The 25,072-nt window shown below is 38.5% G+C and overlaps 1 protein-coding gene across 3 annotated transcripts in view; it reads left to right on the top strand.

Moving 5' to 3' along the window:
• Positions 1-4,299: 4,299 nt before the first annotated feature.
• PARN (poly(A)-specific ribonuclease) overlaps positions 4,300-25,072 on the top strand; it is a 61,572-nt gene continuing 40,799 nt past the window's right edge. Inside the window, exons 1-18 of one of the 3 annotated variants that reach the window (XM_049791043.1) lie at positions 4,300-4,376; positions 4,785-4,862; positions 5,750-5,829; positions 7,744-7,811; positions 7,906-7,987; positions 8,802-8,862; positions 9,576-9,741; positions 9,952-10,017; positions 10,804-10,842; positions 12,776-12,818; positions 13,473-13,553; positions 15,713-15,769; positions 16,765-16,842; positions 17,991-18,034; positions 18,525-18,567; positions 21,189-21,264; positions 23,498-23,608; positions 23,695-23,764. In XM_049791043.1, coding sequence (XP_049647000.1) covers positions 4,358-4,376; positions 4,785-4,862; positions 5,750-5,829; positions 7,744-7,811; positions 7,906-7,987; positions 8,802-8,862; positions 9,576-9,741; positions 9,952-10,017; positions 10,804-10,842; positions 12,776-12,818; positions 13,473-13,553; positions 15,713-15,769; positions 16,765-16,842; positions 17,991-18,034; positions 18,525-18,567; positions 21,189-21,264; positions 23,498-23,608; positions 23,695-23,764 — 1,262 coding nt within the window. In that variant the 5' untranslated portion in view covers positions 4,300-4,357. Of the gene's footprint in view, positions 4,377-4,784; positions 4,863-5,749; positions 5,830-7,743; positions 7,812-7,905; positions 7,988-8,176; positions 8,308-8,801; positions 8,863-9,575; positions 9,742-9,951; positions 10,018-10,803; positions 10,843-12,775; positions 12,819-13,472; positions 13,554-15,712; positions 15,770-16,764; positions 16,843-17,990; positions 18,035-18,524; positions 18,568-21,188; positions 21,265-23,497; positions 23,609-23,694; positions 23,765-25,072 lie in introns of those variants that run through there. The other 2 variants (XM_049791045.1, XM_049791046.1) reach the window with 2 other exon arrangements.

Here is a 25,072-nt window from a genome sequence, read left to right on the forward strand (position 1 = left end):
GCTGCTGCTGCTGCTGCTGCTGCTGCTGCTGCTCCTGCTGCCGCTGCTGCCGCCGCCGCGCGGGGGCGCGCCCGGCCCGAGCGCCGCTGCTCCGCCGGGGGCGGGGAGGGTGGCGCGGCTCGCGCGGCCCCTCCCACCGCCTCACGGGAAAGGCGGGCGGGGGGACGGGAAGGTGCCTCCGGCCGCCCCCCCACTCCCGGGACTGCGGGCGGAAACGGCGCGCCGGTAGCGGTAACCGCCACCGTCGCCTCTCCCGCGGAGCAGCAGCGGCAAAGCAGCCGAGCCCTTTTCTGTTTTAGCTGTAAGCGTTGTATCGCGAAGCTTCGAAAATGCCCGGACGGACACACCGCTACGCCCGCGTTTTCCCTCCGTACGCTCACCTCCACGTCTGCCGCAGCACAGCTAACGTTTGCTGGAGGTACCTCTGCACACCCAGGGGATCTTCCTTCACAGAAACCTTGTTCACCGTTTATTTCACAAGTTTACGCCTGGAGGCGTTCTAACTCTGAAGCTTGACTGCAATGCCAACGCGTACTGTGCCAGGTTGGCTCACACAGGCTATTTTTACCACATGAGAGTCTATCTAGATATACGCACGTTCACGATCATTTCTGTCAGTCCCTGTTTCCTTACCGCCTTTCTTTTTGACTAGAGTCCAAAGAAAACCGAGTGATTTTTTTAAAGTACTGTTGAAATGTATTTTTCCCACTGTGCAACACAGTGACATTTTCTTAAAAGATTTTGTTCTTGTTCCGGTTCGATACAAACCTACAAGTCCAGTTCAAATGACATTTGAGTTACCAAAACCAAATAATTAACTTTATAATTATTCTAGGTTATTTCAATAAAGAAAATAATAGTCTCTCACTGTTTGCTCTCCCACATTATCCAAATTTCTCCAGAGGGCAATTATTACTCTGTGCTGATACATACATAGCTCTGGTTTTGTTTGCTTTAGAACTATCCTAATCAGATTTCTTATGGGACAGAAAAACATGTCGCTGAAAAGTCCATCAACTGTTTGAGCAATGATCCAATATTTGTATATCACGCTTCCATATTTAGTTGTTTTACTTAACGGTTATTGCTTCTTTACTCTCAGGTGGAGTTCTGTTAGCAAGACTGCAGTACTATTGCTTAGATGCCTTTGTGGCAAAACAACCAAGATCCAGTTCTGGCCTTCTTTAAAGTAATACATTAAAGGTACTACACATTTCCTATCAACATGGAATAAGCAGGCATCTATGCTCAAGTGTACGTGCCATTTCAAGTTGTTGTTTTTTTTAAATACAAAATTCTAGCTATAATGGTTCAGGGATCAGAGGAACTGATTATGGCTTCCAAAGCAGTTTTCAGCTTTAGTCAAATACAATTCAAAACTCCACTATCTGCATAGAAGAAGTGTGGACAAGCAGGTAAGTCCGTACAAGCTAGCTTCCAAGGCTTATTTTATGAAAAGATCTACCAACCAGCTCATACTTAAGTTTATTTGTAGTTTTAATTAAATATATGAAGTGCCAATCAGCAAATCCTTAAACTGCCCTAGCATGAAAGTATTAAACCTCTTCTAGATCAGTGGAAGTTCATCTAGATCTACCTTAGTATACATGAGGTGAAAATGTGGCCCAGAATATTTAGGTCTTGTCCTAGATTCTATTTTTTTAGTACTTTTTTTTTTTTTTTTATTTGGTGTGTTTTCACTTAGCTTCACATTTGACATTCAGTAAAGTAACTCAACATACAAAAGTGTTTGATACCGTCTGTGCCACAAACTTACCTGATGTTGCAGAAATGTGGCCTTTTTGTCCTAGTTTATAAAACTTCCATGTATAAAAAACCAGTGTAGTCTTGTAACTAAACTAGGTGTTTGTATTGCTCTCTCCCAAGAGTACCCAGTAATTTGGAAAGCAGCCAACCTTTTCTGGTGTCATTTAAAAAATGAGATATTTAAAGAACTCCGATTAGAAACTACACATTCATAAGTGCAGTTGCTTTAATATATACATGGAAGACAACCAAGCAGGTACTTAATTAGGCAAATCTTTGGAAACTAAACAACAGTGAAGATGTATGCCCTCCAAAACATTTCTTGACATATACAATTGCAAAGAGAAAACTAATTAAGGAAAGCTACACAATATTAGGGATTAAAACTTTAATAAATATCATGGGAGTTCTAAATTCTTAACACATAACAGCATTTCCTTTTTATTGCAATATATTATATACAGGAAGACAGTGAAGAGGAGACTATTCCTGAAGAGGAACAAAGCCAGAGTATGAGGCACCTGGGGCTGTCAGCTGCACCATCAAAAATTAGGGTTTTTTTCCAAACCAGATCTTCTCAGAAGGCAAAAGGAAGGCAAAGTACTCTCATCTATTCAAGCTCTAATTGTGCAGTTTGGGACAGTAGTAACGATGGTGGCAAATCCAAACAGAAGTCATCTAATATTTAAAAAAACCCACGAAACAAAACACCGAAAAAACCAACACAAAAGTAAATCTGAGAGGATTAATTGGACATTACACCTTCAAAGAGAAAAGATGTCTAGTATCAAATGGTAGTTCTGACTACTATCAACTAGGCAGAAATTGGTTGAGATGGATAATGATTCTAATTCAGCAGAGTACTTTGCTGTTATTGCAAGAAATCACCTTGTATCCTATATGCAGGGCACATTTCCAAGAGGATGGCACCAGAAAAAAACAGAGCATACAATAACATATCCAACATGAAACTGTATAAACTCTTAGCATAAATTATTGCATCACATAAGTATTTTTGAAACTATTATCACCAGAGTCAATGCTAACTACAATTGTGCTGATTTGGTCCTGCTATTGAAGTCCTTTACACTTTTTCTCCTTCCAAGTTAAAAATAACTTTTTTTTTTTATTAACAAAACCAAAAATGCAAAAAGATTAACTTGTTTCAAATTTTCCTTCTAAATATGTAATAATACATGTATGTTGAAGTAGAAAATCTGTGACATATAATACTTAAATTCCTATTAAGTGCACTTTATTACAGCATCTTACATTTCTACTTGCAGTTTAGCTTTGTTTTGCAAGTGAATGAAGCAAAGAGTTCCTGGATTTGTCAGCTACTTGGGGAAAAATGTCGGGTTTATGAAACAGCCACGAAGCACTTCAAAGTGCTATGAGCACTTTAACTACAGACTGCAGGAGCACTTCCTAATAAACAGAAGAGTAAGGTGAAAACGTTAGGCTTCAGCCCATTTACTGCAAAACAGAAAAATCTCTACTACTATTTTAAGTAACCTCTTACTGAGCACCATTTAATCGTACAGATGATTTGCCGCGAGTGCACGTAGAGTAAATTGCTTATACTGAAAAGGCAAAACTTAATCTTGAAGAATCTTTAAAAGCGCTCTCCGCTCAGCCCTGCGTAATTCTGCTCTATGCAGAAATTACCTCCCGATTTATGGACAATTTTCCATTTGTTTCCATTCTGCTGGAATTCTAGAAAAGACTCTTCACCTGCTGCGTGAACTCTAGACCTGCAACACATAGGGTAAACTCTGCATACTGCCCTTGCCCACAACTTCTGCTTTCTGCTCTTGTGCAACACCTTGGGCAGTGGACTCGGGCAGTCGTTTCCTTCCACAGCACAGGTGCGAGGACATCTTACTGGGTGTTGAGCTTTGCTTATGGTTACTCTACAATGAGGCGTGAAAGTGCTGGTTTTATCATTTTAACAGGAAGACAAACGCTTCTTCTGTAATACTTCCAGCCAGCCTACCAGTTCTCCCGGACTTTTCCTCACTGAGGCATAATCACCAGTGGTTCTCCACCGCCCTTCTGGTCTCTCCTCAACAAATTCCCATTCCTTCTTTCTTGCTGGTGCTGGCTCTGCCTTTCCAGTCTGAAAGGCAAAAGACCGTGTTTTCCAACATCTGTGACACTTCACCCCACAGAAAAGCAGCTGTCTCAGGACTCCCTTTCCGCTGGCGGCCCTATTAGAGCTTCTCTGCTCTGCAGCGGCTGGCCGGGCCGCCCTCCCCGCCGTTACAGGGGCAGCTGAGGGGCACTTTTCGCGTCTGACGGCCGTCCGCTGCCGCTCGCACGTAGGCGGACAGGCCTCCGCACCGGCAGCGGTTCCTCAGCCGCCGCGCCCGGGGATAACGCGCGGGACCGGACGACCGGCCCGCCGACAGCCGCCCTCCCGCCCGCTGCCAGGCTCCGCCCCAGGAGAAAATGGCGGCCGCACCGCCCACCGCCGCCGGGCGCTCACGTGGGCGCTCACGTGCGGCGGGGCGGGAGGGGCGGTTTCCGGAAGCGCTCGGCGGAGGTTGCGGGCGGTGCCGAGCCGGGCCGAGCTGCGGGCGCGCGCGGGATGGAGGTGATCAGAAGCAGTGAGTGACCAGCCGCCCCCGCGCGCCCTGCGCGGGTCGCGCCTCGCGGCCGCGGCGGGAGGCTCCGAGCCGGCGGCGCAGAGGACGCCCCGGCGCGCCCGCTCCCCTCCCCTCCCTTCCCTTCCCTTCCCTTCCCCAGGCTGGCGGCGGGGTCCGGCCTCAGCCTCTCCTCCGGGGGCGCAGGGGGCCCCCGCGCCCGTGAGGGACGGCCCCCAGGGGGCAGGTGCGGCGGGAGTGGGGGGCGGTGCGCCTCCGCCCGCGCCCCGAGGCTGAGGGGGCGGCAGGCCCCGCCGGCCCCGGCCCCGGCGTCGCTGGCGGGCGCGGGCCGCCTCAGCCCGCCTGGGGGGCGGCGGGCTGCGGTGGGGAGTCGTCAGTAGCCTCAGGCGCGTTTTACCCCTTTGCCCGCAGATTTTAAGGATAACCTAAACAAAGTGTACGAAGCGATTGAGGAGTCGGACTTCCTGGCCATCGATGGGGAGTTTTCAGGTACAGCCGCACCTGTTTGGTGCTCGTGAACCGCTGGCAGTATCTGTGCGGGGTCCCGGGGTCCCGCCTTTGCTCGGGTGCGGTGTCTCAGTGTTGGCTTGAAGAAGCTAAAGCCGAGGCTACCACAAAATGGTTAAACCACTTACTATATGTGTGATAGCAAGGTTTTGGTCAAATGATACACGTCATGCTCTGCTGCTTCTGCTCCCTCCCCGCAGCAATCTTTTAACGTGTTAACTGATTTTCAGCTGCAGCTCAGGGAGAGGAGAAAGATTTTATATGTATCGTGAAACCAAGAGATTGGGATAAATAAGGGGCGCCCTGCAAGTGTTCGGACAGGGAAAGACAGCAGTAAGAACTTTGACGTTGGCAAAACCCAGAGGGTCTGTGCATCAGAGAGATGCCTTAATAAGTGCTTTGGGATACAGAGTTCAGTCAACCGTGAAACATAAATGTGATCAAGATTAGATTTTGTTACATGTGGAGCTTGTGGAAATATGGTTGTTGTTATGTGCGGCTTAAGGTGACCAAGCCATTCAATACATCTGCAGACAGCACTCTTCCCAGTTTTAGTTTGACTTTGATCCTGCATTGTGTCGTAAAGACCCATCAACATTATGTTACTGGTAGGCCTTTTCATGTTACTGTTGTGTTGAATAGGAACCAGAGCAACAGAGCTTTTGCAGCAGAGCTTTACTGCTAGAACTGTACCATCTGGGTGGCTTTTACACTAACATGCATACTTTTATGCAGGAGGATATATTTCTCAACTGAAATAATCTTCACATGTACTTTAAGTGAAAACATTTTTCTTAAATTGTTGCATTTCTTTGCTGTGGCTAATTTTTAAATGCTTACCCAATGCAAAATACGTTCTACTTTTTCAGGGATCAGTGATGGGCCTTCTGTTAGTGCATTAACCAATGGCTTTGACACTCCAGAAGAAAGGTATCAGAAACTTAAAAAGGTAAAGTGTTTACCTTGACTAAAATGAAGATGCTGGAAAAAGATGAGAACTCCTTAGTTCAGAATGGAGACAATGCAGGGAAATATGACAGAGGTCTGTAAAATTGAGTTACATAGAGCAGATGGGGATTGCTTGTTTCATTGTCTCCACTAACAAGAAGTGGGAAGTGTTGCATTAAACTTGCAGAAGTCATGGTCAGAACAGACACATATGACTCCTCATGCAAGAGTTAGTAGATGTGTAGAACTTGTTAAAGGATGTTGAGAGTGTTAAAATTTATCAGTTCAAAGGGAGACTGGGTAAGAGAAATTCAGTGACAGCTGTACTACGGTCCTTCCCAAATTACTTCCCCTGCCAGCATGTACTTATCCTAACAAAACTTAAATGCTAGCTGCCACCACTGCCTCTTCCTCTTTGCAGCACACACACACACACACACAAAAAGGTGCCAGAGGATGTGGAAAGAGTTTTGAAAAATAGCCAAATGACCGCTGGAGACAACATATGGTGTGTGAGGTTCAAATGGTCAAAACTGTGATGTCTTGGGTTGTGGGTTTGGTGTTTGGTTTTGGGTTTTGAGATGTTTTTCCATAAGAGAAAGGAATCATAAAAGGGAAATCCTAAGCATCTCAGCACATGCTGTTTCCTGAAGTGTCCAAGGAGTCAGTAAACACTGTTTACTAATATTATGTTAAGTGACATTGCAGGATGAGGGAATGACTAGTTAGTGTTCCTACTGAGAAACTAGGACAACAAATGGCAAAAACTGGGGAGGAGGCTGTAGCTAAAAAAAAAAAAAAAACAACAAAAAAAAAAAACAACAAAACAAACCAACAACAAAAACCCCAACCAAAAAAACCCAAAAACTACCAAAAAAGGAGGGGGAAAAAAAAAAGAAAACCCCCAAACACTAAAGGAGACAATAAAAGTAGAGATCAGTCTCTGAAGAGCATCCAAGAAGCTAAAGGATGCCATGTTTTGTTCACCTGCATGAATACGAGCCTTTGAGTGCTTCAGGGTAACTGACAATTCAGGCTCTGCACGCACAGTCAGTCTCTCTTGTTCATTGTAAGAGGTCTGGTGTATTAGAAGCTAGCCCCAAATTCTTTGCTGTCACCTTCTTAAAACTTAACTTTTACCAGATAATAAATTAACTTGATTATTGTTATTTTTGATCTTTATACTCAAGAGGACTAATTTTCTATGTCCTGCTGCCACCCATTATTTTTTCTCTATGATAGTATTGAATAATTCTGTGTGTTCTTTGTGTTTAAAATGGGTGTTTGGCCCTCAGGAGGAATGAGTCTTTCAATGAGACCACAACGCTTTTTTATTTTCTTGTACACTTGCAGTGGTAAAAACATTTCCAATATTGATCCAACAATTGTGAAATACTAGAGGACATGTTGATAAAGTGCCTAGTGACTATGTTAGTACATCTATCACGTTATCCACTGTTTGCCCCATGAGTTAGAAGAATATTAAATATATTATTATGTGTATTTGAAAACTATATACAGCCAGTGTCCCTCACACTCTGCTCCCACACTATGGGGAATGTAAATGAATGTTGAGGAGGAGACTGACAGCTGCTTTAGGTGCAGCATCTCATATGTGTGAGCAACAGGTGGAGAGAGATGGGACTTCCCCCAGTTCTTGTCTGTTTACGGAATGGAAGTGCATGCTACAAATCATCTTTGGGTAATTGTAAGATCATTAAATGGGGATGAAAATTAGTTGAAAAACTCTGGTGTATTTATGTAAAAATTACCAACAGAACAAATGTTGGTTAAGAAGGTTCAGATTTGCTTAATTTTGAAATACAGCAAAATCATATTTATTGTGGATGCACCCCAGTTTTCTTTAAATGTGTACGATTTTTATTCTCATGCAAAGTTTTCCTTTCCTTTCCAGCATTCCATGGATTTTTTGCTCTTTCAGTTTGGCCTTTGCACTTTTAAATATGATCACACAGAAGAAAAGTATGTTATTCTCTTATTCCTTGTTTTCTTAATTGAGGAATTTGCAAAGTAATAGTGATAAGCTGTACTGACATGCAACTCATCTTTTTCACAGGTATGTAATGAAGTCATTTAATTTCTATATTTTTCCAAAACCCTTTAACAGAAGTTCACCAGATGTCAAGTTTGTCTGTCAGGTTAGTAGAAAAACAAGTTTGATTTTGTTTGGTTAAGGTACACCTGCAGCAAACTTCCAAAAAAATATTTCCAGGAAGACTCTACATCATTGCAGAGGGAGAAGTGGTTGGTTCTTTTAACAGCTTAAAAGGCAGAAAAACATAAGTTTCTGTTTTTTTGGGTTTTGTTTTTTTTTTTTTTTCTTATAGGAGAAATAAGCATCAGTTAAGAGCAATCCCTAAAAATGAGCTCTAAGGGAATATCTTTGACTTCAGTTTTTAAATCTGGTCACACATTACGTTGTGTGGTTTCTGGAGTTGGAGATAACGTTCCAAACCTGGCAAGATGATTATTTTCTTTTTTTTATCTTTTGTTTGTTTGTTTTGTTTTGTCCCCCCTCCCCCCGTCCCCTCCCCGTCCCCCGTCCCCTCCCCCCCCCCGACTTCCTGCTCCCTTGCTTTTTCTGTTTGATCCTTTATTCCCAGCTGCTTATCTCACTTTCGCTGCTTCCCAGGCTATTGCTGGCATTTTTCTGCTCTCAGATTTGTTCTCCTGAACTACATTTTGCTTTCTTTAGTTTCCTCTCTCCACACAGCTCGTTCTTTCAGCTTTATCCCTTTAGTGTATTTATTGTTCTTGTACTTTATGGAAGTTGAAAATAAATAGCAAAAGTAGCATAGCCTAAACTCTCTGTGGCTTCTTCAGGGTCACAAACTTGGTCGCTCTTGACTTTGGACTTCATATAATTTCTTTAAAAGTGTAAAAATAACTGAATTGATCTTTTTATGCCACAGATACTCTTGCCAATTGTAAAGCCGTTTTCTTTTGTTGCAGAGTTCAAGTATAGATTTTTTAGCAAACCAAGGATTTGATTTTAATAAAGTTTTTCGCAACGGTGAGTTGTTTTGTTGGTTTTTTTTCTCTCTTTCTTTCAGTGTCTGCAAAATTTACGATGACATCTTTCTTCATTTTCTGCAAAAAGAAAAAGGCAGCCATTCATGATACTCTCTTAAGACATAATGAAGTTCTTAGAATTATTCTTACCTGATCTATAATTGTGCTGATAGTTACTCCCTTTCCAAAAATTCATTGTATAGATTCAACAGAATAGAATTCCTATTTAGATGAGTGCTTGGTTGTTTATTTTTTTTGGTGGCTAAAAATAAATAGATAGAATAGGAAGTTATGTAGCTGTGTAATGGATCAGTAGTAACATTTTAGAAAAGGTATCAGTGCATTGTAATAAGTGCTGCTGCAGTCCATTATTACAGTGATACAGATAGCAAGGAAGAGGAGTGTTAAATATTTTTGTGATTGTGATCTACAGTTCTGCATTCCTCAAGCTCCTGCCTTGTGCAGATGAGGCATATAGGTCTTAAGAGTCCAATGGTACCAGCTAATCTGGCATGTGCTAGAAGGAAGCCTGTATAGACACAGATAAAGAATGGGGTCTAGAACAGACGACTGAAAGGGAAGGATTTGTTTTGAGCCTTCAGAGGTGTAACTAACCAAGGCAAATGCTTGGTTAGTAATAAGTCTTTGCTAAATCATACACCCCTAATTTGTCTCTAATTATGATGAGCTTTTAAATCTCTCTCTCTCTCTCAGGAATTCCATATTTAAATCAGGAAGAAGAAAAACAGCTAAGGGAACAGTATGATGAAAAACGTTCTCAGGCCAATGGTGCAGGATCTCTGTCATACGTTTCTCCTAATGCCACAAAGTGTCCTGTAACAATTCCCGAAGATCAGAAAAAATTCATTGAGAAAGTAGTGTAAGTAAAATTGATTAATATTCTGATGTTGTTGAAACTAAAACATAAACAATAATGACATGTTCATATGTTGAAGCTGTTTTTATTAGTTCAGTAGTTGTGAAATAGTTCTCTCTTTGTTATGAAGTGTTTTCTTGTCTTTTGGGGAGAGCTGTAAACATCATAAAAAGAAAACAGTAGATATAGAAGCAAATCATCTGTTTCTTCCAGGGAACAGATAGAAGACTTATTAAAGAATGAAGAAAATGAAAGTTTGGAACTGGAGCCATGCACAGGGTCAGTTTCTGAAATTACATATCTTCTAAAAAATTTATTTATTTTGGCTGTATAGAGTTAGGGGAGTGACAAAGAAGAACAACATCTTTATTTGGGTTAACTGTAGCAAAATCTACATTTGATTAATCTCTGCAGGTTGAGAAAACATGGTAATTTATATGGATGTCATACTCTGCTTTAAGAGCCATAACTTCTACATGTAGTGACAACATATTTAAGTATAGCCAAGAAGCATATGTGAGCCTCCTTTTGCTATTGCTGAATTGCTCCGTAAGCCTTGGTTATGGATTTTATAAACAAATTTCTCAAACCTATTGAGCTATTGGTTATTCATAGTTGACACTATGTATTGAACTGTTTTTAGTAGGTCTCCTTCCCAAAGTGTATTTAGCTTTGGAGTCTAGATGTTTGGAGAGTGCAGTTATTTAAAAAATTGGAAAAAAAAAAAAGAAAAAAAAAAAGAAGAACTTAGAAATACTAGAATATTATGAAGCTGGGGGTAAGGTAACATCACTGTATCTATGTTCAGTAATCATGACTACAGAATATTTGCTTATGAGATGGTATGTGGATAATTGTACAAAATGGTGTAAGTGCCTTTACAGCTTGACAACTGAATGTTAGAATTCAGTAAAACCCTTCCAAGCCTATAGGTTCTGGTAGCAGTGACTTATACTTTAAAAATCTTTCTACAAATGAACATGGAGCTGGCTTTAACTGAGCATTATTACTTTGAAACACTTTTGTAAGAGCAGTGTTAGTAACACAAATGTCTTTTGATTTTAGATTTCAGAGGAAATTAATTTATCAGACCTTGAGCTGGAAGTAAGTTACTGGTAATACTGCCTTACTGTATATTTTTTAGTATTTCTTATAAGAAATCTGGGTAAGATCTGATCTACTTAACCTCAGAGGTGATTCATTTAGATTTTTTGTTTCCTTTAAGAGCAGACTTTTATAATGTTCTGAAGATAAATTCCATTAAACTGGTTTGTGATGATTCATTTGAATATTTTAAAGCTTAGTATTTACTTTAATATTCCTACCTAAAATCTGTGAATAGAACAGCACAGCCTAGAATTATGTAACAAATGCAACTTGACAGGTTTTTAGTAAACAGAAAGTGCATGTGCTTATACGGATTGCGGGCTTTACTTGAAAAACTACTAGTTCTTTAGTAGGTACTGGTATGTTTATAGTTTTCTGTTAGATGCCAAGGATAAGTGTTTTGATGACTTAAAAATCCTAATTCTAGCCGTAATTCTCTTCTTTCTTGGCTTACTTTATCGCTCATCTTTGCCTATTGCTCATCTCTTAATGCCTTAGGAGAAACTGTAAGGCTGTTGAGATTAGATTTTCATTGTTCTGATTGCACTAGTAAAATGTGGAAAATACAGTGGAAATCTTCTTTTGTACATTTAGTTAATTTAGTGTTGCAACAGTATCTGGCACTCAGTTACATGGGAAGTGGATAAAATAAAACTTCTCTCCATCAAATGCAATCTCAAGAAGTGAGCTTGAGAACTGATCTGAAAAAGAGAGGTGTTTTCAAGAATTTTTCTGTGTGAATTTTTTAATATATTGATAGAATATCTACAGCTTCCAGTAGCACATAGTGTTACCTTTGTCTGATGCTTAATCTTGCATCTTCTTTTGGTGGATGGAAGAGTGTGTTCATGAATTGTATTATTTTTTTAACATTCAGCTGTGTTGCTTTATGCGTATACAGCTGTGTACACTGTGTGTATATATTGGTGAGAGAAAGCAAAATTGTGAAGTCAGCATGGAGATAATTAAATCAGAAAACAGTGAGGTTATTGATTGGCCTTGTGTCCTGAACTCTTCACAGGTAATTTTCTCTATTGAAGTGTTCTGTTGTGCAGTAGTGTTTTGATGCATCCAAGGTCTGTGACATGAAACAGCTTGAAAGTGAGGTCTAGTTTCAAAACTGTGTGAAAAGTCAGGGTGGAGAGGACACAATAGTATTCTAGTGTGTGTTCTCTAGTACTAGTTTTATTAGTAGCCAGAGGACGAAGGAAACATGCTGGTTCTGCAGTGGTTATATAATTGTGGTTAGTTTATTATAATGGGAAGATCAGAGTAATATCTACTTGTTAAGCAGTGAAAGACACTATTATCTGACCTTGCTATCGGTTGGATACTCTGTGGTTCTGTGTATGGTAGTACTTTGGTAATTAAATGTGATTGTGGTAGAGTGATGCAACCCTGTAGCAGAGGTAATGACATTTGTATTATATTTCATATTAAAGCTTACTGTTAGCAGGAAGTTCAGGGATGTTTATAAATCCTAGAATAAGTGACATATTAAAGGCATGCAGTCACCAAAGAAGTTGTCTTTGTGGCTGCAAGTAAATGAGAGCTTTCTCACCAGTGTTTCGGTTTTGGATTTCTTTAAAGGAGAGATTCTACATTGTGATGAAATATCTAGATGATGTTTACTTGTAATAGTACTAAAATAAGAAGTTATAGGTTCCACAGCAATAGGATGGGAAATTGCATAAGAAAATACATTTTGGTGCTAGTTACTGTTAGGTAACTTAAGGAGGCCAATTTAACTAGCCTATTGCTACAAATATTCCATTATTTTAAACTAAAAAGGAACTTTTAATAGTTCTTTTGCACTTAGGACTTACAGGAATAATGAAACATGAAATTACCGAATTACTGTTGTGGTTTCAATATGCTAAATGCCAAATTAATAACTACTTACTTTTACTTTTAATTTGTTGTGATGTAGGTATCCAAAAGGTATCCATGTTGAAACTCTGGAGTCAGATAAGGTAACTAGGCATGTTACTACCTGTAACATCTGTTCTCTTTAAAGGAAATTGTATTTCTCGATTTTACCAACTCTCCTGACTTGTAGATCTAACTTGAGCTTTGTTATGCAAAATGCAAAGTGTTTTAAATGGAACACAATGAATTAGTTTCTAAACATTAAATCTGACCAACATATGAAGTGTAAGCATGTATTTGTGTGGCATAATACTATTATTATATTTTTAAAAGGATACTGAAAGGTATTTTAAGGTGTAGTGCATGTGATGTTCAGTATTCGTGAAAAGTAGATCTTGATCTTAGAGGAGAAATAGTGGCATCACATGCTGTATTCTCCACTTGCCAGCACAAATCTCTGCTTCAAAAGATACTTGAAATCCACTATTTGCAAAGAGGTGCTGATAGCCTTTCCTCAGAACTAAAAAGTGATTTAATAAAAGTTAGGTTTGGTGAATGAATCTAATGCAGCTTTCTAAAGTAGGCTTTTGGGAGTAGGTGATAAAGTGGTGCTTACAATAGAAACAGTCATGTTGCCAAGTAACTGCTGCTGAGGTATGACTTAATTTTCTTTACAATGTGAATTTACGGAAACTTGCAGTGGTCTTAAATATGAACTTCTCAGAGTCATTCCTCAAACTATACATTTTTTATTTTAGAAGGAGAGATATATTGTTATTAGTAAGGTAAACGAAGAAGAACGAAAAAGAAGAGAACAGCAGAAACAAGCAAAAGAACAGGTAAGTAAGTTCCATTTCATTACTTTATGTGAAAAGAGGGAGGGAGAGAATCTATGACTTCAATCAGCTCTGCAAAATTGTGTGATAGGGTTTGGTAATATTTTGCTTTTGTTTGGCTGTGGCTGTTGTCTGAAATTGATCCTCCAGATTCTACCAGATGACTTAGGCTTTACAATAGAGCAAGAAGAGTAGCAATTCAGTACAAAATCTTGAAGAATGAGTAATTGTAGAATACTGAACCAATATTCTGGAGCAGTGAATTCTTCCATGTATGAATCTGCTCTATCAGAGAAGCGTGGTTTAGTAAAAGGAAACATCAGTTTATTGCATTTATTAGTGCTGTATAACAATAGTAATTGCAAAAAGTATTGCAGAAATTCTAAAGAAAGTTTTCACATTATTTGGATTCACTGTCTGTCCTTGGAGTAGTACTCTGTTATAAAACTTGCTTGCTCTTAGCTGTCCGAGTTAAAATGTCCTGTACTATTAATATATCAGCTGACTTTTCTTGATAGAAACATACTGCAAGCGACTACTGTAGTAACAAGTTGACTGGAAGGTCATGTCTGGTATATTCAGGCACTCTCATCGTTGTTTATGGGACTTGATATTTTTGCTTACTGACTCTGAGTCAAATTTGAAGAAGTCATAAGACTTGAATTGTGGGAATTCTTAATTACACTCTTGTGATTTGTGCTTACATGTTTCAAGACAAAGTCAATTTGGGTGGAGCAAATAATACTTGCATACAGGGTGCCTCTTAATAGGGAAGGAGATAGCTAACAGAGACCTCAACAAATGTGACATCTCTTTTTTCCAAAAGGCAAGTTAGGGATAATTTACTACTACAGTAGATTTTTCTGAAGCGGTCTTTATAGGTGTATTACTCTGCCTAGTGGCATTCAGCGCTGAACTAAAGTAACAGTGAATGTTTTTATTGAGTTTCACTTCTGGCTGGATGAAGACAGATAACACAAGGCAGAAATTACTTCCTTAGACCTAAAGAAGAAAAATCTGTTACAAATTCTTTAAGTGAAACTAAAACAGATGCTGTGGTCAGATTCCCCCAACCCCCCAAACCAATCTGAGTCAGTTTAAAATGTGTAACTCACATTATATAATATTGTATAATATTGTAGTTGTGTAATATTTCTTCTTATTTTTGTTTATATAAATAGTGAGTAATGTTTCTTCCCCAATCTCAATGTCAGCATAAAAATACAATCTGATTTAATAGAAATAACAATCAGGATTCAACCTGTTGCATCTTATGACAATGTATGTAAAAAATATGGCTGAAGGTATGTAGCTTAATTTTAATATCTTCTTGAGCTGTTTGCAGTCTAATAGCTGTTGAGCTCTATTGAAGATTGACAATATTGACATATTGACAATGAACTGAGTACAGCTGTATTGGTCTGGTTGGGATGAAGTTAGCTTCTCCGTAGTAGCCCATGTGTTTCTGTGCTTTGCATTTGTCGCTAAAACACTGTTGATACCATAAAAGTGTTTTGGCTACTGCTGAACAGTACTTGTACAGTGTCAAGACTTTCTCTCTCTCTTCCACTCTCCTCCAAAAGCAAGTAGGCCAGGGGGGTGGTCAAGAGGTTGGGAGGGGAGTTTGTGGTTATGGTGTTTATCTTCCCAAGCATCCTTCAAGCATGCTGAGGCCCTGCTTCCCGGGAAGCAGCTGGACATCTGCCTGCTGATGGGAAGTGGTGAATGAATTCCTGGTTTTGCTTTGCTTGTGCATGCAGCTTTTCTTTTCTTACTAAACTGTCGTTGTATTGATCCTATTGATCCACAAGTCTTTTTGCCTTCCCTTTGAAATTTTTTTTTTTTCCTCTATCCCCTGGGAAAGGGGAGTGAAAAAAAGGCAGAGTGGGTGTTTGGCTTTTGGCCAGGGTCAACCCACCACAATAGCTTATGACTTGTCCTACTGTACAGTGAACTAGAGCTACATATAACAGTGGAATTCTGTCAGCAGCATCCTGCTTTGAACTTGTGTATCTTCCAAATACTGATATTTCCTCTGTGGTCTGTTCTTGGCTACGTCTGAGAAAGAGTTTGAGCCAAACTGGTGTGTCTGCCAGTTTGCAGGTACAGTTTTGATAATATTTGTATTTATGTTTCACTAATGTCAGAATCTTTGCTTACAGGAAGAATTGAATGATGCGGTAGGATTTTCCAGAGTAGTTCATGCCATTGCTAATTCTGTAAGTTAACATGATTTTTAATGTACCTTTGGTTGTAAGAAAAAAAAAAAATCAAAGAATTCTTTTGCTGTAACATTTTGGAAGATAAGATGAAATACAAGTTAAAGTAGCTTCTCTTTTTTTTTGTTTGGTTTTGTTTGGGTTTTTTTTTGTTGGTCAGTTGATGTTGCTTCATGTTTTACAATGCTTGAGTATGGTAGGTTAAGTAAGCTCTTAAACTAATGACATGAACAACCTCATTATCTGTAAGAGTCAACAATACCAATTTCTTAGGGCTCTTAACAAGATTCTCTTAAGTAACTAAGCTTTGAGGGCTTTTCTCTTCTGTCTACGTACATAGTTAAAATAGTCTATAGTTCTACATCTGTCACCTTCAGCCCAATTAATATAATGTAGTTGTTATCAGCCTGCTGTGTAGAAAAAAAAAAAACGTATGCATATTGTTTTCTTTAGCAAATGGAGAATGCAGGGAAGCTGAAAAGGTTGTCATGTCAAATGAATCAAAGTTAACGTTCAAAAACTTTCTTGTACTTTTTCAAGAAGGAACTTGCTTGTACAACATCTGCCATGAAAGATTCTGCACTGTGAGAAGCCAGATCATGCCCCTAATAACTATCATGTATTTACAAACGTAAAGAATATATTGTGAGTTGTTGTACAAGTTTTAAATTAAAAGGGCTGAGAAATCACTTGACTTCAATCTTAAATAGATTACATTTGGAAACCAAGTTCTAAGTAGCTATTCTAGTGCATCTTCTCAACATTTCAAGCTGCTGCTGAGGGCTGTGATAAGTGGTTGGGACTAGAGGAAAAAGGAGTGGGTGCTCTGAGAGGATGGAGGAGTCTGTAGGGCAGGCAGAGAGCAAATGTGGAAGTTTGATCTGTATTTGTTCCCAGTTGCCCTTGGCTAGCATCTGGGATAGGTGCTTTTCACATATGGCCCTTGCCATGGCTATCATTGGAAGTATAACTAACATTTAATGTTCTTTTCACAGGGCAAGCTTGTTATTGGGCACAATATGCTACTGGATGTTATGCATACCATACACCAGTTCTATTGTCCCCTACCTGATGTAAGTAATCTTCTGAACTTTCAGATGATGAAAAAAAAGCCTTAATGTATTTGTCTTGAGTCTTATCTCCAAACTTTCTTGTGAATGGAAGCATATGACAGTCTACAGAAAAGTATTTTAAAAAGAACACTTGCTGTTCTGGGCTATTGCATTATTTTCTTAAATCTTCATGTAGAAATCTTAGTTGGATTGAATTCTGCTCCTTTACATTTTTTAAATGTTCAAATTAAACATTGGAATTGAATTGTGGTTTCTGCTCATATCTCTTAGTCCTTCAGAAACTGTTTAGATAATGGCAGGTAAATTTAACTGACTTGTTAAGATACTGGTTTGGAGCTTTAGCATTATTGTGTGGCACTCTTCCCCTGTAGTTTACAAAATGGGAATAAATGTTTTCATGTAATAGTACAATTAATAGAATGGTAAGAAATCTTGTAGCAGGATGATGTTCATTGGGGTAAAGAGGTGGAATGTCTGAATAATAGGAGGGAGCATACTTTCATGACTGCAGTAGGGCAGTCTAACAGTTTAGTTAAACTAAACTAAAAGTATTGGCGCTGAGGACATTGTCTGAAGAAGCCAAAGGTCTCATTGGAAGGATGGCCCGCGTTATGGTTATATTACTTGAAATCCTCAAAGGTTTGTGGGTGTTATGGGAAAGACTTGATTATGAGATGGGAGAAGAAGCTTGCGACTTGTTTGGACAGTGTTAGAACATAAAGTTGTCAGTTGTTCCTGTACTTTTGACACTTGGCATATCTAAACCTGTAGGCAGTCAACTGTCCACCTGGACTGACTGCTTATATTCTATTGGCATATTAAATGATGGGAACATTTAAGTAGAACTGTAAGCACAGCTGAATTAGAGGTAGTCTGGGTTGTATAATAGGAGAGGGTGTTGGAGGTGATAGAACATTTCTATTACAAATCACAGACAAATCAGAAATAATTACTCTGTAGTTCTATGTAATTGTGGGTTGTATTTATGGTAATATTGACAGATACATTTCTTATGAGGTGAGAGTTCAGTCACTGTGTCTCAGTTATAGAAGCTGGTTGGATAATTGTAGCTACTGCTATCTGTCATCTTGAGACTGATAAACAGTTAACTTATTTGGATTTTATCTTCTGGTTAAATGTTACATTAGGACCTAAGTGAGTTCAAGGAAGTAACATCATGTGTCTTTCCCCGGTAAGTTCTTAGTTCAAACTTTCAACTGTTCTAGTATTGTTTTAGCAAGCTGATGTTGTTTGTCCTAGCCTTGTAACCTAGCTGTTACTGGAAATAAAAATCGGAACAAGTTAGATAAATATAGTTTTTAAAGTATTCTGTAGCATCTCTTTTTCAGAAGAGTAAAGCTGTTGTTCTACTTCTTGGCAAAAGATGCAGCTTTGCTACCCCTTGCTTTTGGTATTATGTTTGGTGTTTTGAATCTGCACTACATTTGGAACAAGATTTATTTGCTACTTATTATTTGCATCTCTCGCTATTGCTTAGTTGCTGTCCTTTTTCTTCATGCTGAACAAAGCCAAGGAGTGTTTTGGCTGCTCTAAGATCTGAGAGTAATGTTTTAGTAGGGTGAAACTGCTGTTTCCCAGCTAATACACCAAAATGTTTTTGAGGATTTGGCAAAATGGATGTTCTAGCATTTCAACTTATTTAGCTCTTGCTTTGTTTCTAGGCTATTGGATACTAAACTGATGGCAAGTACACAACCTTTTAAGGTAAATTAATATAATATTATAGAATGATTTGAAGAGACAAGTTTGCATTAAGTGTGTATTGAAACACATGATTGATTTTTAGAGAAAAATGTCTTAACAATGTTTTCTGTGATGCTCCTTTTTCATAAAAGAATGATTTTTCTTAATCCCTTATCTAAACTTACAAATTTTTAGAATACAACTTTTTACTTTTATACAAGTGACTTTTGTGTTTGTTGCAGTTTTAAGATAACTTAGCAGCTTTAAATTCCAAAATATGTACAGGTTTTTTTCTACTTAAAAATGTGATTAGCAGATTTTCTGTCTTGTGAATTAGCACATGACTGCATGTCTCCTCAGGAGGAAAAAAAGCGTTGTTCGTGAACAAATAGGACCTGGAAGTTGCTTGTATAGTCAAAGCTTTAGAATATTGTGAATGATGACTTAGATTTGTCTAGAAGAAGATATTTGAACATCATCATTAAGCTTTATTGTGGCCTGCTAATCAGTAGGTAGTCAGCTGGAGAAAAAAATTACAGGTTTCTCTTAAAATTTCTTGCAATGTGAGTGTTATTCTTCCAAAGAATTATTGCAATAAGGGATCATACTCTCTAGCTTTCCTATATGCCTTTGGAGTGAATTAATTAAAAAATATGCTGATGAAGCAGCGTATATCTTTCTGCATACCTCTCTGACTTTACAGCATTGCATAACAGAAAACCTCATTAAAATTAGTAGATATTTTCAGGTTTGTCTTGCATACTACTATAGTAAGAACAGAGGCTTTTATATTCTGAAACTAATGATCCCGCACAAGTTTTATGTTTTGTACAGTTATGTTGATATTTGTAGTTTCTACAGTAGATGTTTGGGTTTTAGGCTACTGTTATCAAATGGTGCTTTGGGATGCCAATATAATGCATCAATTGAGCTTGTTCATGTACTGAGTTCCTGATAACTTTTCAGACTGCAGACTTAGTGATAACTGTAAACAGCTGTCTTGATTTAGAACCAAAGGAAATTTGGTCCTCAAAAATTTCAGGCAACTTTAAGAAAGATTGTATAAGATTTTTTGTTTTCTCATGCTATTGATTCTGTATGTTTTTTCCATTGTACTGATTGACAAAGTATATTTGATTAAGAGCTTGAAGAATCATAGAATTGTTTAGGTTGGAAAAGACCTTTAAGATCATCTAGTCCAACTGTTAACCTAGCACTGCCAAGTCCACTGCTAAACCATATTTCTAAGCACTACATCTACAAGTCTTTTAAATACTTGCAGGGATGGTGACTGCACCACTTTCCTGGGCAACCTGTTCTGATGCCTGACAACCCTTTCAGTAAAGAAATTTTTCCTAATATCCAATCCACACCTCCTCTGCTGCAACTTGAGGCCATTTCCTCTTGTCCTATCACTTGTTACTTGGGAGAAAAGACTGACACCCACCTCACTACAACCTCCTTTCAGTTGTACAGAGCGATAAGGTCTCGCCTCAGCCTCCTTTTCTCCAGGCTAAACAGCCCCAGTTCCCTCAGCTGCTCCTCACAGGACTTGCTCTCCAGACCCTTCACCAGCTTCATTGCCCTTCTCTGGACACACTCCAGCACCTTGATGTCTTTCCTGTAGCGAGGGACCCAAAACTGAACACAGGACTTGAGGTGCAGCCTCACCAATGCTGAGTACAGGGGGACGATCACTTCCCTGCTCCTGCTGGCCACACGATTTCTGATACGGGCCAGGATGCCGTTGGCTGCCTTGGCCACCCAGGCACACTGCTGGGTGTGTGCAGTATGCCTGCACACAGGCTGTCAGCCATCACCCCCAGGTCTTTTTCTGCCGGGCAGCTTTCCAGCCACTCTTCCCCAGGCCTGTAGCGCTGCGTGGGGTTGTTGTGACCCAAGTGCAGGACCCGGCACTTGGCCTTATTGAACTTCAAGCGATTGCCCTCAGCCCATCAATCCAGCCTGTCCAGATCCCTCTGTAGAGCCTCCCTACCACCCAGCAGATCAACACTCCCACCCAACTTGGTGTCATCTGTAAACTTGCTGAGGGTGCACTCAAGAAGTTTGGTTTGAAGAAATTAATAATCTGTATACCTTTTTGTGACATCTTACATATGTGTAAATAGATTCACTAATGCAACTTAGCTAAGCTGAAGTGTAGGAGCAGCTTTCTGATTGTAAGGCTTCTTTCACTTTGTATTACTTTAAATCAGCAGTATTTACACTTATAAAACTATTCAAGAATATCCAGTCAGCAAGCACACTTCAATAATCACCTTGAATGCCTTCAACCATTATGATCGCTATGTAGGATATTTTGTCTTGCTGTTTGTGCTGTTTTCCCCTGCCATGTACCATGCATGGAACCAGATTCAAATAGAAATATTACTTTGGCATAATTCATCATCAAGAATTCTGAAGAGTATTAATAAATGTGACTCATTATGTTCCAAGTGAGGCCAGTTAACTGTTTAAAACTTGTCTTGACAGACTTCTCTGGTGTGTGATTTTGAAATCAGGCCTTGTATAAATCCTTAGAGAATTCAAGGTGGCAACAGTAAATACTCATTTTATCCTATTTGATTTTGTTTTCCAAGGAATATGTGCTTGGCACTGGCTAATAGTGTCTTTTCTTGCAGGAGATCATTAATAATACATCCCTTGCAGAACTGGAAAAGCGTTTGAAAGAGGTCCCATTCAGCCCTCCTAAAGTTGGTAAGGCTATATCGAAACGGTCATATTTCTGAAATGTTCTCCTCTTTCAGATGAAAGAAAGTGTTTTGATTATTTTTGTTCTTGGTCTGAAATGTAAATTCCCCTATTAATACTTAGTGTTTTGATGATAGGGACTTCAGTGCATATAGTGCAGTTTTAAATATAACTGTTAGTGGAAGTCAGTAGGAATTGTTCCACTTTATTTCAGATAATGGAAGAATGGATTTATTCAGTGAACAGCAGTGTCGTCATCTTCTAATGATGGCATTTTGTTTTTTTAGGTTGATTTTTGATGAGTAACTTGAAATTGTTTTAAAACTGTTTCATTTGGTGATTATTGTCCTTCAGATCAAAGCCAGAGTACTCTAATAGGCACTTGGACAAACAAAACCAAGAAAACTTACACAGTAGTGACTAGTTGTATGTGTTCTACAAATTACTAGAGTTCCTTTAGAGCTTTCTTTGCTTTGAGGAAAAAGGATATTTAATCAAAGGGCAAGCTTATCTCAAGGTTCTGGAATCTTGCTTAAGCTGCTGATTTAGAAAGGAGAGGGCAATACTGAACAGTAGAGTGTGTTGAAAGGGAAAGTCTCAATGCTTAATCAAAAACAAGATAAGTGATACTTTTTGTATTGCTGCTTGTGCAGAGCAGATGCACTTAAGCTGTAGTAACAGTAGAGATAATAAGATGGATATTCTACAGTCTTCTTGGACAATGAGCAGGAGCTTTTGGTCCCTAGACCTAACTGGTACCATGTATATGGAGTCTACGGTAATTGCATGCAGACCTTTTAATGGCATATCCTCTGTAGCTTCTTCTCAGGATGCAACATAATTTGGCAGCTGTCAGGTGCTACATTTTGCTGATGTAATGTACTATAATAATTTTACCAGTTTTATTTTTTTTCTTGAGCAAAGTATGGCCATAACAATTAACTGACTCCAAAGTATTAATATTTAATCAAAGATGATTGTAGTTCAGAATATCCAAAGCAGAGCATGTTTAAAAATACTAGAATACTTTCATTAACTGTTAATTTGTGTTTTCTTTTGGATATGTATCTATTAAAAAAAAAAAAAAAAAAGGCACTAGGAAATGTCCTTTTCAGCTCGGCCAGTATAGCTTAACGTTGTCTGAATCTCAGACAGCTTTATTTTTTTAAATAAATATTACAAGGGCTCATCTGAAAAAAAGGCCTGATGTTTTGCTACTCTAGTTTTATATATAAAATTTGGATTCACGTTTCACTTTGCAAAATACAACGATATATGCTTACATATTTCCATTGTATAAGTTATGCTAGTATTTCTGTATCACTGTTTTAAATCCTGGGTATGTTTCATCATTGTTTTAGCTTCTTTTGCTAGGTTGAATGCAGTAAATTAAACGGAACTTAATTTATTGATTTGATTTATTGACAGAACTTTTCAGTCTGTACCTTAACGTAAGGGTCATGATTCTGGCTTTTTAAACAGTTAACTTTGTTCTTCCAGTCCTATTCTCAGTATAACTTCTAGAGGAAAATGAGCTGGCTTTCTAGAGGTTGAGAAGTAGCTACAGATGTGAAATAACTTTGATGTTGGGAGTGGGAAAAATTTAAATGATAAAGAAAAAAGTGTGGTGTGCACACGTTTCTCTGTTATTGAGACTTGGGCACTTTCAGACGCTTCAGGGAAATGCTTATCAAGGTTTCTGCTTTCAGGGGTGATTCAAGGGATACTTCTCAAGGTCTTCACATAAACACCAAGCATGATTGTCAATAAAGACATCCTTTCATCATTCAGTTCCATCTTCCATCATTTAAATACCTTGAAAAATCTGACCATAGGTCAATTAGATGGTTAGCAAACAGGTTAATAGTAGAGTTCTCAATTAGCCTGAGTGTCTGTTCTTTTAAATGCAAGACAGTCAGGAAAAAAATATGCTGTGTGGAGAATCCTGCTGTCATTGCGTTAGTACTCCATTTTGGCTAAGTAGATCTGTGGATTAATAGATTTTTAATAGGAAGGAGTTCTTATCCTAGGAGCCTATTATTATTTAAAAATTAAAAAAAACCCTCTGTTTTTTTCAGAACTTCTGAAATGTCAGGACTTTGAATTTTCAGAAATTATGAAAATCATGTAAACTTACCTAAATGATATTATGCTCTGACAAAATAAATGTGTGGGTAAGCATACAGGGCTGCCTTTAACTTCTGTGATAACATGTTTACAAATTATTTTTTGTCCTCAGAAAGCGCAGAAGGGTTTCCAAGTTATGATACAGCTTCTGAACAACTTCACGAAGCAGGATATGATGCTTACATTACTGGACTGTGCTTTATCTCCATGGCTAATTTCCTAGGTATCTATGTAGTCTTTTTTTAAACTTTCTCCTTAGTACTGTCTGTAGCTGCTTATTACATACTGAATTTCTTCTTCTTTCATCAGGTTCCTTCCTCAGTCCTCCGAAAAACCATGTGTCTGCTAGATCAAAACTCATTGAACCTTTTTTTAACAAGTAAGTAGTTTTTGTATTAAAAGACCTGCTAAAACATGGAAATATTACTGGCCTTACAATATATATCTTTAGCCTCAGAATCAATGGCTAACTGCATTTTTCTTTACACTTCAGTTTTGATTGGCTTTCTGGTTCATGCTAGTAATGTTGAAGCCAGAATTTGTACAGTAAATACCTTTTCTTTTGGAGAGAATGATTTATTTTCTGCTAACCTGTAAAAGGATACTTGGAAGAGTACCTGGACTGCTTAATGGCCTTGTCCATGCCAGTGTTGATAATGTGTTTATAATTTAGAAAGTTCTTTCTGGAATAAGCTTTGGGAGTAGTAGAACTGAATTAAAACTGGTCAGGTGTTCTTTATGTTGTAGGACACTGTCAGAAACTAGTGATTGTTTAGTGTACTTAGTTTTAACTGTCTGGAAAAACTGAAATATCCCTACTGTAATATCAATCCAAATAACACAAATCTATTGTATTAACATTATCAGGTAACCCATTTTTAAGAAGGTATAATAAACATATGGTTAGTAGTTTATGGGATGATGCTATGATCAGTATTTTGCTTTTGAATTGGATCTTCATGCATATTACTTGAACAAATTGAAGTAAGACTTGAGAAATCTGGAAGTCTTTATGCACGGATTTGATTCTTTGCATACTTAATCTGTAGATTTTACCTTATGAAGCTTCTAAAGATAGTATAACCTGTCACATAAAGGGAAAGGAGTTGAAGTTAAAAAGCTGCTAGTGCTTTGGTCTGTCTGTTTGTTTAAATTCAGGAGAAATTCCATCCTTTCAAACCCTATCATATAGGAGTTGGCAAAATTAATTATTTTAGCTTCAGGTGGCCCACATAAATGAGGGAATAATTGGGATCAATGGCTTTCAGCTTTCATTGGTCTGGAAACCAAATTACTATAGTGACAGCAGTTAGGTGATTCTCTTGAGAGAGACATGTGAGGCAGTAACTCCATATGTTCTAGCAGATGTTATAAATTGTATGTACATTCCTTAGATTGAACCTGGACCCGCAGTGATCGCTTGATTTGAATTTGAAGGTGATGATAGAATTGATCAGCATAATTTCATTTTAACATAGGATTTATCACAGGGTCATTTTCAGTAACACCAGCATGCACGCATGCCAACTAGTAGATGCCAGTTGAGGGGGTTATTTTTTCTTTCTGGAGATGCATATCTGCAACAAGTACAAACTGAAACTTCTAAAACTGCAACAAGAACATGTTAAATTTAAGCTTTCCAAGTTAATTAAAATGTGTACTTCAAATGTGACTTTCCTCTAACAGT

Source organism: Accipiter gentilis, chromosome 33, assembly GCF_929443795.1.
Source record: "Accipiter gentilis chromosome 33, bAccGen1.1, whole genome shotgun sequence".
Taxonomy (NCBI): Eukaryota; Metazoa; Chordata; class Aves; order Accipitriformes; family Accipitridae; genus Astur; species Astur gentilis.